The sequence below is a fragment of the Micromesistius poutassou genome (assembly GCF_964030765.1).
Source record: "Micromesistius poutassou genome assembly, chromosome: 4".
In the NCBI taxonomy this organism is placed as follows: Eukaryota; Metazoa; Chordata; class Actinopteri; order Gadiformes; family Gadidae; genus Micromesistius; species Micromesistius poutassou.
The window spans coordinates 7,473,529-7,488,122 of NC_140274.1; the positions used below are offsets into that span (position 1 = coordinate 7,473,529).

Here is a 14,594-nt window from a genome sequence, read left to right on the forward strand (position 1 = left end):
ACAATTAAATGGAGAATATTAAAAGTAATTAAATGTCAGATTGAAGTCATAGACTCCACCCATCTGTTTCTCCATTGGCAAAGTAAATGCTCAGAGTTGTGATTGAACCCAGACAGAAGGGCTAATTATACTGGATGTTATGGTAGTCGGTTCCAAGGAACACATCCGCAATGCGCTGCCTACGTCAAAGTCAAGAGTGATTCATCGGCATTGTCTGCAGAACTATAACATGGTCATTCTTACAGGCTGATTCTTGCAGCAAATCAGTCGCCTTTTATGACAAGGAAATAAAAAAGTATTCCAGCTCATAACCATAAAGAAATTTACTGCGTGTGTTAGCCATGACGACGCGGCTACTGGCCGGAAAACCTGAATGGATTAAATTTGCGTAAAATACGAAACCAAAATTGACATGAACAAATATTCACATTTCACAACACAAACAATATCAAGTCTTACCTTAACCACAAATTAATTAAACTCTTATAAAAACGAGAGGAAACAGCCTTGGGTTTTATCTGGTTGATCTTGTACTGCCTTTATTTAAATATTTTTCAGAACCTTCCCTACAGTGAACGGTTAGAAAACGCCTCTCAAAGACATGACACAGCTCATTTACAATGCAGCAAAACAAATCTAATTTACAAAATTAAAAAGGCTGAAGAACAAACATAGCTCTGAAGAAAAGAGACAGACAACCTTTATGCTCCTGAGAAGCAGACTTCCACTTCCCAGAGGCCTCTTCTCAAGGTCAAAGGTGAGACGATAGAATTTAGTTAATTTTTAAATCTTTATACAGAAGGGCAAATTAAAAAAATAACAATACACGGGAATTGATTCTCTCTTTACATATTCCCAGGCTGTGAGACCACCAGGTTACACTTTATTAATAACATATTAGAATATAAAACAATTCAGATCCAAAATGCCATCAGGCGTATCTCCCCCTCCCCGTCGGCTTCCTCAGAGTATAAAAAAATAAATTAAAATGACGCACATTTCCACAGCTCAAAGACAACAGATCCCTACAGTCGTTATGTTTAGTTTTGCAAATTGACCATCTTGGCCTTTTGGGTAGCAGAGGGGTCAAAGGTCATGTGATAGTTAGGGTAGGTAAGCTGACCCAGTCAGCTCTTTAGGCAGCAGCTGTGTGTGAGGGCAGCCAGTCATCAGCAGGCTGAGCCCGATCACACAGGTAGACCGCCATGCCCAACCACGAGCCAATCAGAAGGACCGCAGCCAGTCACGTATGGACGACTGGAACACGGCGCGGTCACCACTGACGCGGTTACGTGGAGGTCAAAGGTTTGATTGCTGCGTTTGCTAAACTCTGTGCCTTTTTACAGTTTTGAATGAAAAACCGACTTCATTAAAACATTGCGAGATGACGAGAAGACTGGAAATCTCAGCTAAACCGAAGAGGACTCGTATCTGTACAATGCAAATCGTGCACAAACTAAATAGAAAAATGTGGAAAACCCAAGAATAGAATTTAATCAGTCTGTCATTTCTGTCTCTCACTGAAGTATACAGAACGAAAACCATCTATGATGCATTTGATTGGTCAAGCAAATAAACGGTGATTACACATGAATAGACATCAAGAACATGGCTTCTGTTTCTGGGACTTTGCTGTCTTGTACAATGTCGAAGGAGTGCAATAACCCCCCAGAAAAGAAATATAGTTGAGGAAAGCAAACTGGATAAGCAGAGAAGCGGAGAAGTACGGCCACAGGCGGCATGTTGCTCTGTATAGCTGAAGAAGATACATTTAATTATACATCTTTGCCTTTAAAATATAAATCTGGCTTCCAACCTCCCACCCAACTCTCAAAGTCTCTTATAGAAGTCTCCAATCTGCAACACTGTAGATGTGTGTGTGTGTTCTGTTGTGTGCGTGTGCTAGTGGAGACAAGGTTGACCAGTAGTTTGATTCAGTGCACTCGTCACTCCTCCTTCACATCACTGTGCGTTCAAATGTGTTTTTTGTTAAAACAATGTTCCGGGTTGACCGGACAGTCGGACGGGTTAAGAGGTCAACGTACAGCGGATGGGGGGTCACTGACAGAAGGGGGACGCGGTGGGGTCGAAGCCTTTGAAAACGTCCTTCAGCGAGGCGTTGTCCTGCTCCGCCTTCGTCAGCTCAGCCTGGGCCGGGCTGTTGCCGCCAAACGGACTCCCGGTCCCGCTGGTTTTCCCCGCCTGTTTCACCATGCTGAACAGGGTCGACACCGGCAGGTTGTGGACCCCCGCCGGCCCCTGTTCTGGGCCCGCTCCAGCGGGGCCCGGGGCTCCGGCAGCGGATGCCCCAGAGGAAGCAGGCCCTCCCTGGGCCTGGGCGTTGGGCGAGGGTGCAGGCTTGGGCCGGGGCCTGTTGTAGCTGTTGTAGCGGTCGGTGCCCTGCTCGCCGCTCTTCTCCGGCTCCGGCTGATCCAGCGCCGACTTCCGGACAAACAGGGGCTCCTTGGACTTGGGTTTGGGGGGCGGGGCCTCGCTGGGCTTGGCCTCGCTGGCGGCGGAACCGGGGGAGCTGTTGGAACCGTTACTGGGCCCAGGGCTGCCTGGCTTGTTAGTCCGGGGGTCGTAGAGGCTGATGCCACTCAGGACGCTGGCGCCCCCTGGTGCCCCGGGGCCCACACCGCGGCCCGCCCCGCCGGCGGACAGCAGGCGGGGGTCGTAGGGAGCGATGGCAGGGGATGAGGAGGAGTGGGAGGAGGGGCCAGGGGGAGGTGCAGGAGGAGCGGCAGAGAGCGGGGGAGGGAGGGGCTCTGACGGCTGCTTCAAGGCAGACTTCTGAGGCTGGAGGCGGGGGTCGCTGAGCAGCCGGGGGTCGGCGGGGGGTTTGCGACTGGTCCGGGGGTCCGACGGCTTGTCCACTGGGGTCGGCAGCATGGGGGGAGGGGGGCCCAGGAGCGACAGGGGAGGGGGCGGCGTGGGAAGCAGGGGCATGGAGGGGATGTGGGTGGGGCTGGAGTTGACCGTCTTCAGGATGCGAGACAGCAGCTCGAAGTCGGGCAGCGAGGAGGGGGGCGGCCCGGCGGGGCAGTCCATCACCGGGGGAGGGGGGAGCGAGGGGGGAGGTTGGGGGAGGGAGGGCGGCGGGGGAGCGTGGCTCGGCGGGGGCCCCCGGGAAAGCCGGGGGTCCTGGGACGGGACGGGGGGGATGCCGGGCGGGAGTGGCAGGGGGTCCGGCCTGGGGGCGGGCAGTGGGAGCAGGTCCTCGGGGGACCAGGAGACGGTCCGGGCGAAGGCGGGGACGTGGAGCACGATGTCCTTCTTGATGTGGCTGAAGAGCTGCAGCTGGGAGCGGGGGTCCCGCAGGGCCATGCCCATCAGCGGGTCCAGGGGGATGGGCACCGGCTTGTCCCGGAGCACCCGCTCCGTCTCCTCCTCCTCCACCGCCAGGGTGGGCAGCGGCGGGGGCTTGTAGACCAGAGGGGGCTCCGCTTTAGGGGCGGCGGGGGGAGCCGCCGGGGCCCCGGCCATCCGAGCTAAGCGGGGGTCAGCCGGGGGCCCCGGCGGGGCGGGCTCCGGGACCGGGTCGGGGGCTCGGGTGAGGCGGGGGTCCCGGGCGAGGCGGGGGTCTGCGGGCCTGGCGAGCGGAGGGGGGGCGGCAGGGGGGGCCTTCTGGAGGCGGGGGTCGCTGGGCGGGCCCTCGGGCTTGGGAGGCGCCTTGGTCTGCTGGCGGAGCGTCTTCAGGATGGAGGTGACGCTGCTGCCCCCGTCCTCATCCTCGCTGGAGTACCAGTTCCCGGAGTCACCTGGGAGCCAATCAGAAGGGAGCTTAGTCAGTAGGATCCTACCAGTCAACCCTCTGTACCTCTTGGGCCACATGGCCCTACAGTAACCCGGGAGGGTTAACCGTAACCCGGTTGTGCGTGCGTGTGTGTGTACGTACCCTCCATGTCCCGGCTCTTGTCCGGCCCGCCCTCGGCTAGGCGCCGGGCCCTCTCCTCCTCCTCCTGCTGCTTCTGCTGGATCCTCATGAACAGGACCCGCTGGGCCGGGGGCAGGAAGTCCGGCACCGACATCCCTCCGTGATTGGCCGAACCGCTGTTGGGCGGGCCGTCGGGGCCTCCCGAATGGTCGCCGAACTTCTTAGGCCCGCCTCCTCCCGCTGGTGGAGGACCCTGGAAGTTGTCTCCTAGCAACCAGAGTAAAGCGTCAGGGCTCAAACGTTCACTGGTTTACAGACGGCCTGGGCTGTACAGGACACCAGATCTGTCGTTTACTCATCAAAATAATGTCCTGTGAAACCGCTTGCAATCGTATGCATTTCATTCTATCAACGTTATTCTATTACTTCACGCCGACACGAAAGGGGGAGTCTGTTTCACTCCTGGCTACGTAGCCTAGCGAGTGACCAATCACTGTACAGTCCCCAAGCCGAGCCTGCCAACTCAGAGACACGCCTGTTGAAGGTGTTTTGGACTTTGAGGGACTACAAACTCCACAGAACAATCAATCCTGTAATTAGACGCTTAATCCCCAGCGATCATTCTCCTATTCATGGGTTCAGTGAATGCGGTTTACCTTCCTCCACCACGCCTTCCATCTGCATGCCCTGCTGCTGGTTGAAGAAGTTTTCAAAGAAGTTGGGCGGGGGTCCCAGGGGCATCATGCCTCCGTGAGGGCCCCCCTCGCCCGGCCCGAAGGGCCCCATCATCGGGGGCCCGCCGGGAGGCATGTTGGGAGGAGGCCCCTGGGTCATGTCAGGGGACATCATGCCAGGAGGGCCGGGGAAGCGCACCGGGGCGTCTCCCGGGGCCCCTTGGGAGGTGGTGGTCCCCGTCTGGCCCTGCGTGGTGCTGGGGGTCTGACTCCTGAGGGGAAGAGGGAGTTACAATGATGCCATGGAGCTACAGGTGGTTTAATAGCTGAGGCTAAATGACTAATTATTTTATCATTAGCTGTGCTGGTGCATCCTGAATAGGGCATGCTCAGTAATCATACTCAAAATGTAACTGTAATTCCCATGTACAATATTTGATCTTGATACACAAAAGTACAACAGGATCATTTAGGGAGTCCACTCAGTTCAGGGTTGCTTTAAAGGATGTGTAAGCTCATATTGAGATGACTATATGGGTAAACTAAATGGGTTACAATATGGAGACAAAAAATGAACTTTATTTACCTGGTAGCCAGTTTGTGAGCCAGTTGTCCTGTCGGCTGAACTTTAATCTCAAACAACGAGGGAATCCGTCCACAACCTCCACCTCCACCGCCGCCACCACCACCAACTCCACAAGGGGGTGGAGGGCCCACGGGGGGAGGGGGTCCGTTGGGGTTTGGAGGACCCCCTTGGTAGGGACCTCCTTCGGAGCAAGGAGGGGGGAGCGGAATGGAGTTAGGCCCAGACATGGGCCCTTGCATTGGCGGAGCCTTGTTGAGCATAGGGCCCTGGTTGGGTCCGGGTGGCGGGGGTCCGAAATCACCCCCCATCGGCCCCCCGAAGTCTCCGGGCCCATTGCCGGAGTCCAGGGGCCCGGGCCGGGGAGGGGTCGGGAGGAGGCCTACTCCGGGTGGGGGTTTAGGGAGCGGGTTGATGCCCTGCTTCTTCAACTCCTCCACCTCCTTCTCATCCTCCATACCTGCCTCTGCATCCTCAGCCAGCATCTGGAGGGAGGAGAGGGAGAGGGTCAGAAGACCAACAGAACCCACCAAACCAAGGCCCGGCCCATCTTTTTATCTGTTTCATATTCACTGGTAGTGTACATGTGGGATTCAATTAATCTGAGTGTTTAATCTGAGGGCACTATGAATGGTATATGGCATTAGCTAAGCGCTAGTGAGCTCCATGGAGGACCAGGTTCAGGGGGGAGCCCACCTTGTTGAGCAGGTCCTGGGTGTCGTCGTTGAGGGCGTCGTGGGAGAACATGCACTCGTCTCCGTTGACGCAGTTCCCCGTGGTGTGGAACAGCTTGCACGGGAAGTCACGTGATCTAGAAGGTCAAGGGTCATCTCTCACAGTTGATCTACACGTCATCTCAAAGTCATGAATAAAGGTTTACCGTTTGAAGCACTGTTTCCTTTTAAGCCGAATAACAAAACCACCCATTTGATTCCAATTATTAATAATTGTATCAAATACTACGATTAAATAGCAAAATGCAAGCAGTTTTTAACCAAAGTGACTTGCAATGTATTTTAGGTCACTTGCCAAAGAGGCTTAAAGGTAGACTGAGGGCGTTGGGGTTTGAACCCAAAACCTCTCAGTTGGGACTTAAACCCTCCCAACCACTAGACTTCCCTGCTCTTAGGATCATTTAAACAACTGCCTGAACATGTATGGAGACGCACAGAGTGGTAAAGGATATCATGCATGTAGGGACAGTGCTCGGCCCGAGCACAGAAGCCAGTGATGTAGAACTTGCAAAGCTCCTTCTTCTTGGGCAGCTCGATGTCATGGCTGAAGTTACAGTGGTCCCCCTGGTGGTCATGGGTGATAATTACAACATGAGTCACAAACAGGTACAGGCGTATTTACCATCGAGTCACTCAGCAGCCGTTATCCAAATAAACTTAAAGGGCTCATGTCATGCCACCAGGTGTGGGTGTGATTAGCTGGTGCAAGCCGTTTGGCACAGGGAAGGAAATGATTTTCATAGTGACATCACAAGTGGGCGTGTCCCCCTAGATGTACGCTGGATAGATCAGTCTACCAGCCTACCCAGTGGACTGTAGCAAACGTTGCTCATCTAGCCTTCATATATCTGGGTGGACACGCCCACTTGTGATGTCACTATGAAAATAATACCTTCCCTGTGCCAAACGGCTTGTACCAGCTAATCACACCCACACCTGGTGGCATGACATGAGCCCTCTGAAGTGAATTCCGATACCGGTCCATTGGGAGCTCAAAGAGAGACAGAGAGAGAGAGATAGATAGAGAGAGAGAGTCTCACCCAGGTGCAGCGGCCCTCAATGTAGTACTTGCAGATGGCCTTCCCCTTCTTATCAGGGTGCTTGTCCCCAGGGTTCCTCCTCCCTGCTCCTCCTCCTCCTCCACCACCACCTCCGTCATCCTAACACACACACACGATTGAGAGAAAGAAACCGTACATGGTGATGAGGAGAGTTCAGGAAACCATGACTTTAGTCAGTGAAAGAAACCAATCACAGGAGCTATTGACCGATGTACCGACCTAATGATAATAGTTAATACACATCTCATGCATTGCTCTTTACCCCATTGTCCATGTCGCCATTGTTGTCTTCGTCGTTCATCTGGTCTACTCTTCCTCCTCTCCCTCGGTTCCTCCCCTTTCCTCGATTCATGCCACGCCCCCCTTTACCCCGGCCACGCCCACGCCCCCCTTTACCGCCTAGGACAGACAGACAGACAGATGGTAGAGAGAGAGCAGGAGAGAAAGACAGTTACAAATTGGAATATTTAACTGATGCCTCGTTATTAAAGGTGACATATTATACCACCAGCTGTGAGTGTGATTAGCTGTTACAAGGCGTTTTGAAAATCTTCCTCTTCTGACGTACGCTGGCTAGATCAGTCTACCAGCCTACCCAGTGGACTGTAGCAAACGTTACCAGTATCCAGTATACATCTAGTTGGACACGGCCACTTGTGATGTCAGAAGAGGCAGATTTTCAAAACGGCTTGTAACAGCTAATCACACTCACACCTGATGGTATAATATGTCACCTTTAAACAATGTAAGTAAGCAAAAAAACCTAACTGTTCAGAACACGTTTTCTAACTGACCTCTGCCGCCGCGGTCTTTGGACTTGCGGTAGTGGCCTTGTTCCTTAGAGTAATCATCATAGTCTTCCTCTCCCATGTTATCATAGTCATCCTCGCCATACTGCTGAAAAAATAAACACATCATGCTTTACAGGCAGTTCCACAATCTACTCATATGTATAGATTGAAGTACATTTATGTGCTCAACAACACGTATGTATGGATTAGACCAGGGGTGTCAAACTTAACGCTGAAATGCGATATGCCGGCGGGCCAATTGCATTACATTAATTGGGGACATTACATTATAACAGGGTCTGTGGTCGGAATTGTAGACCGGGGGGGGGGGGGGGGGGGGGATTACGGGCTGCCGGAGTTGACGCGCCAGGGTTAACGCGTCAACGCGTTAACGCTGAGATGCGATATGCCAGCAGGCCAGTTCTGATAGACATTAGATATTATCTGGCGGGCCGGATTAAATTACACTCCGCGGATTAGGCCCGCGGGCCGGACGTTTGACACCCCTGGATTAGACTGTGTGCTTACTGATGGCCTCACCTCCATCTCTCCTTCCCCGCCGTAACCATCGGCGTTGTCGTTGTCTCCCCCCATCTTTCCTCCTCCCCCACGACCCCCCCCTTCCTCTACTTCCTCCTCTCCCTCGTCTCCCCCCCCTCATCCCTCCGCGACCTCGCTGGTTCTTCATCCGACCTTTGCCTCCTAGGGGGGTGGGAGGGAGGGAGAGAGAGAGAGAGAGAGAGAGAGAGAGAGAGAGAGAGAGAGAGAGAGAGAGAGAGAGAGAGAGAGAGAGAGAGAGAGAGAGAGAGAGAGAGAGAGAGAGAGAGAGAGAGAGAGAGAGAGAGAGAGAGAGAGGCAGATTAATGAGGTCTTTTTGGAATGTAGAAAGCTCAGAGACTCCTTGATTCACTTGTCCTCCCTTAACCCTTGAGTAAAGAACGGCTTGCTAACCTGTGGCATGTAGCCATAGCATTCTCCTTAGGCAGCTCAAACTCACTGGCCTTGAGCTGCCTTGGGAGAATGCTATGGCTAACCCCTGGCATTTAACCACTGCATTCTCCTTAGGCCGCTCAAACCCACTGGCTCTCATATGCATCTCACCCTTTTGGTTATGAATAGAAAATACTAAATCCTGAAGCTTGTGTCTCACATGAATCCAGAGGATCAGATGAGACCAGTGGAGCTCTTAGGTCTAAGACATGTTAGTACATAACATTTGAGAACCGTTACGATTTCTTTAGCTTTAACAGGGCCTTACCTCGACCCCCACGATTTCCAGGCCCCCCTCCCACCTCCTTGGCCTTGCGGTACTGGTTAAGCTCCTTGGCAAAGTCATCGTTGTACTCCTCCTCTGGCATCTCCTGGTCCTCCTCACCCTCAAAGTTCTCTTCCTGGTATTCGTCATAGCCGCCATAGCTCTGCTTGTCCATCTTCATGTAGTTGCCCTTCTTCGGGCCGTTGTAGACGTCGTGGGCCTGGAGAGAACAGAGAGATCGGCGTCATTCAGGGGGACGATAAAGTTATGATTAAGCAAACACGAAATCATTGGTAAATGCTGATGGGCTGTTGGGCTAATGATTATATAACGTGGGACTGCAAAGCACCAAAATGACCTTGCACAGCGACAGGTCAGGGCCAGTCTCCTCCTTGAGGGTAGGGAGTGTTTGAGGGAGTGCGATTCTGACTTTATGAGTATAAAGTAATAATATAAAGTTGGTGTCAGATGTAAAGCCGTTGTTGGGACTCACAGCAGGGGGGTACTGGGGGCTGTACTCCCGGTACTTCGGCCTCTTCTCGCTGGGACTGTAGTCCGAGTCATCGCTGAAGTCTGAGTGGTCGTCATCAGAGGACGGGTGACGCTGGGCGAGAGAGACAGACAGCGATATTTAAATACTGCTGGACTAATAACTTTTGGACACAAGTCATCAGGCATTCTAAACATCTACAACAGCTACAACTAAAACAGGCAATACAGTTCGAGCCTCATTTAGATGATAACAGCAGCTCAACTAGAGGAAGCGATCTAAATCTTGTTTCCTTAGCAGTGTGACACAACCCCGTCCGTCAAAGCGTCAGGCCCTCTTACTTTGTGTTTGGATTTGCGTCTCTTCTTGGCCCTCCTCTTCTCCTTCTCTCGCTCGCAGCTCCTTCTCTTTCTTCCTCTTGCGCTTGCGGCGGTGGGAGCGCTCCTCGTCCGAGCCCGTGCTGGCGTGGCGCTCCCTGCTGCCTCGCTGCTTCTCCACTCCCCCTTCTCCGCCGGGCTCCGTCCCCCCACCAACACCACCACCGCCTCCTCCACCACCACCACCACCACCTCCTCCTCCTCCTCCAACTCCTCCATCTGCCTCGTCTCCTCCCTCGCCACCTGCCCCGGGGGCGACCTGGGTCTCTACACTCCCCTCCTCCTCCTCCACCTCACCCACATCGTCCTCCAGCTCCCCCTCCTCCAGCTCTCCATCCTCTCGTCTGCGGAGAGAACACAAGCCAGTCAACATTCAGTTGATGTTTGTAGACATTGGAGAATATATATGACACTTAACACACAAAGAGCTGAGGTATAATTAATGATATACATCAGATATACATAAAAACATGTTATATTAAGTGATTATTAATAGGTATCTTTCAGAGAAACATTTGCTATAAAATGATAACGAACGCCTGTTGATGTTCAACCCACTGGGGACATTGGTGACCTTGTACAATGTTCCATTATTAGTAGCTATTAATAATAATCAGTAATAATTATAGTTATGATTAATAAAATTGGTAAAATTGATTCCCTAAATCCCACTTTAATAGTAAATCACTGTCGATTATAACTAATTAGCTGATTCATTTGTATAAGTGTTTTTCTGGGCTCTTGAAAGGGTTATGGTTAAATGCTGATTCAGTGCTTGGCTATATCCTCGGTGAGAAAATGGCCACGTGCCTGTTATACTAACAGCTGTTTACACAGGGACCACATTTCTCACAAATGCATAGATATTTAAACATAGGGACAAACCAGTGTACTCACGTACACAAACATCATATTAATAAAACATTTTGTGTTGGTATTACATAGGACTCTGTTGGTACCCAGTTTGTGTGTTCAGGGAACACGACACTGAATTCTGATTCAACATTCAAAGGGGAGTCTCATGAGGGCTAAATCACATGATCCTGATTGACCTGTACCCCGCTGAACCTCAGCATGGAGGATGGAGTGGGTGTCTGGCCGGGGGGGGGGGGGGGGGGGACCAGGGGTTGGATGTTTGGGCAATTGTGGAAGGGTAGTGTGAAGGGATGGGAATAAGAAACCGCACACGACCAAATAAATATTTTCAATTAAATGAAAAAACTGAATGGATGGTTTATGGGCCACAAAGACACTACCGCTTGACATGCCACAAAGAATAATTAAATTGATGCAATAACTGCCCGCACTCTGCCCTGTCAGCACTAAAAGAAGACCCAACCATGTATTTATGACATTCAAAGCTAATGTATGTCTACACTGTGTAAAGCGAAAAACACTTGTGCTACTAACATTTAAAATGCCAAGACATAATTCATGTCTACCCCCCCCCCCCCCCCCCAACACACATGTAGAAGTGTACCATCCCAAAAAGTCAAGCAATGCTGACAGCAATACATGAAGATTAGCCACGTCCACGTTACTTTGTCAATGGTCTCCTGTTCTCTGGCCTGCCATGGCTCTGTGCCTCACAGTATCTGGCTATTCAAACAGATAGGCGGTGTACTCTGGTAGAGTACACTGGCCCCTTGCCTATGTAAGAACGCAGAGTTGGCAGAGCCACTAGTGGGAAAACCAACTGCAATGTCACCTCGTGTCAGCTGTATCTCTCTCAGCTCAAACTATCTTTAACACGAGAACGGGGGGGGGGGGGGGGGGGAATATCGTTAGGCCATAACCGTGCGGGTGATTTCTGTAACAGTTTAACTAGGGACAATCGTTTTAGATCTACTGTGGTGAGACCAAATGGGGACAGGAATCTCTGTGCACAGTATGCTGATTGACCTATTTAGCTTACAGCATTCAAACGTGTTGAATATACAAAATATTAAAATTTACATTTAAACTCTCCTTTATTTTCTAGAGACTCATTATTACAAACGTCTTTAGTTTTATACTAACATTTGATGTTTTGTTCTTTGAAAATAATCTGCCCAAATCTCTTTAGAACGTCTAGTAAGTAAGTTCTACTACGAAGAAGTTAACCATATGATGCATCATCTGTTCTAAGCCAAATTACCTGAGCGTCATGGTCTCTATCCAAGAACAACAATTTAACTAGTGATGTGGCTGTCTTTTAATGCTACATCAACTAGTTTTGGAGAAAATACAATTAAGACACAGGAAGCCAATTAATTGCGGTAGCATTCCTTATGGCCTAAGTAAGACTATTTTGCATGTGTCATACACAATGTTATCTTGCCAAAGATTTATCAACCTGGGCTGGCTTTCCACTTTATACCAAGGTTTTAATAATGGTGAATTGGGGCTATCTGACATAGCACAAGGGCCTAGCTACTGGGTAGGAGGGCACAGAAGACTGGGAGTGGTTGCCTTGGTCTCGCTACAAAAAAGTCTGACACAGCTGACATCTGGCCTGTTGGGCTGCAACACAATAATAACCTATGGACTGACCCTTGGGTTGTGAAAGACACTAGAACCACATAAGTCTTGATTGACTATGCTAAGCCATAGACAACAATATTTACTATGCTAATGACAGTTGGGTGGAATATGCGTTTAACCAACTCAGTGATCCATTTCTAAACCCAAAAAACGGTTTACACAAGAGAAACTTGGTTTAAAAAATGGTTACGTGATGGTATACCAAATCTATACGGTGGTTTAACTATACTGCTACTCATTTTGAATAAGTTATGTTGATATTCTATGATTTTGTAAACGCCAACAATTCTCAACGTGTCTGAACACATCATACTATGCAAGTTTGAAAAGACAACTGATAACAATGATAATATCCATGATCAATACAAATTTTGTCAATAATAGTTACCATGCAATGTGGGATGATTATGTCCTTATTACATGATTCTACAAGCAAAGGGCCATGATGAAAATGATGGGGAATACTTACTGTGAGAGGTCTCTTCATATTTTTTTTCCCTCAAAACTAAGTTTTCCTCAAGTTTTAGGGACTCTATTTTGTGGTATTTTTTGGGACTAGAAAGTGTAGTATTAGATAGTGGGGTCAGGGAACGGATTTGCCAACTGGGGAATGTGGAAAGGTAGACGTTTGCTGTACTTTTGTGATGCTTTGCAAACGTTTTACACATTTCAGGGTCTTGTGTGGTTGTTTGGGAGTAAGTGAGGGTACGACTGTGAATAAAAACAACAGATGTTAAACTTTGACATGAGCAAACGATTATTATTTTTTTTTTTACAAATCAGTATTTCATATTTTTAAAAGCCACCAGCTATGCCCATTAAATCAAAGATGTATTTGTAACTCAAAACGCAATTATTCCATGTTAAATGAGTCAGTTGTAATGGTGGCGACGAGCTTTCAAATTCAAGTGCGCAGTGAAACGGTTACGAAACACAATGTTAATCTAGTGAACATGAATACTTTCAAGTTAAGTGTTTGTCGTTTGTAACTAAATTAACTGATCAGTGTGATGTTGAGCTGCGAAGTGAACTTAACCGAGCAAACTAATAACAATGACATTGATCAGCAACATATTCGTGACATGTAGCATTAGCCTAGCGCCTCCTCTACCAGCCGTGTAATGGCGAACAGGCTAAAGGTGCTAATGTGCGTTAGCTATGAAACAGGCCCACGTTTAACCATGGACAATTACTGAAAAAAGTACACCTGTGCCATCGCCTTAACTATGGCATCGCCCCCATCAAACTGCGAATTGGAAGTTTAAGTTAGATGATTACTTCGGTCTTTTAAAGAAATATAACGTTTGCAGGCAATCCACAAGAGGCTCTTGTATTCGTTAGTATCCCTAATATGTTGGGTGACACTTTGCTTGATCAATTTGTTCGACTTCGCATTTTCTTGCCAACGAGTTGGGTCTGCGTCGATTGATCGCTGATTGTGGTAACGTTTATAAAACAGCGGGACGATGTCTCTTTTTAACCTCCCAGTTGGCGTTGTCCTGTCAACATGGCGTTCGTTACCTTTGTACTTGCTCCCAGAAAAGGCGAGTTTAATCCCTTTGAAAGAAAAAAGTAAAAATAAAAGCCCGGGCTTTTGTCTAAAAGCACAGGATTAAATAAATAATTTCATTTAAATGATTGTAGAATTACTCGACCTTTCGTCAGTCAGGAGACTGTTGTGTTCGTGGTTGGTAGTTGGGGAGTTTGGATGGACAGTCATGCTTTCCACAGCCATTTCCTCTAGCTACATGGAGGTGCAAAAATTACAACTCGACTGGATTCTACTGGCTTATGCGTCACTTCACTTGGATCTACTGGTTATTTGGCTTAAGGAGCGTTTTAAGTTCATAGTAGTCAATTCTCCACTAACAGTTGTAAGGTAAATTTTGATGAAATTGGGTCCTGACGCTGTCCGTCCTACAGTAGCGTTGTGAATTGAAGACTCATTGACTTAAAATGGCTGGTCGTCTTCTCGGAGAGAAAAGAGGCGGATTTAAACGAGGATGGCGTCATGCCGTATTACGCGTCATCGAATCCGTTACGGAAATTGCCGAGTTTAGCCGGTTGGGCCGAAAGTAATGATTGACATTCATAGTTCATTCCTACATGTGGCAACGTGACCTGTGGTCGGGATGAGTATACGATTATGTACTTTATTGACACAATTAAAAAGTTTTTGTTTTGTGCATTGATTTGTATAATCCGTGGCCATGCATTCGGTAATGAGCC

The 14,594-nt window shown here is 49.4% G+C and overlaps 1 protein-coding gene across 1 annotated transcript; it reads right to left on the minus strand.

Annotated features, from left to right (window-relative positions):
- Positions 1-523: 523 nt before the first annotated feature.
- On the minus strand, positions 524-14,289 carry zc3h4 (zinc finger CCCH-type containing 4). The gene is given in 16 exon segments (XM_084467013.1): positions 524-3,761; positions 3,899-4,144; positions 4,534-4,823; positions 5,138-5,619; positions 5,831-5,940; positions 6,321-6,432; positions 6,909-7,028; positions 7,192-7,328; positions 7,724-7,826; positions 8,261-8,338; positions 8,340-8,422; positions 8,979-9,195; positions 9,469-9,579; positions 9,807-9,860; positions 9,862-10,186; positions 14,021-14,289. Coding segments are annotated over 16 exon segments (4,251 nt in total). The 5' UTR covers positions 14,101-14,289; the 3' UTR covers positions 524-2,058.
- Positions 14,290-14,594: the final 305 nt, after the last annotated feature.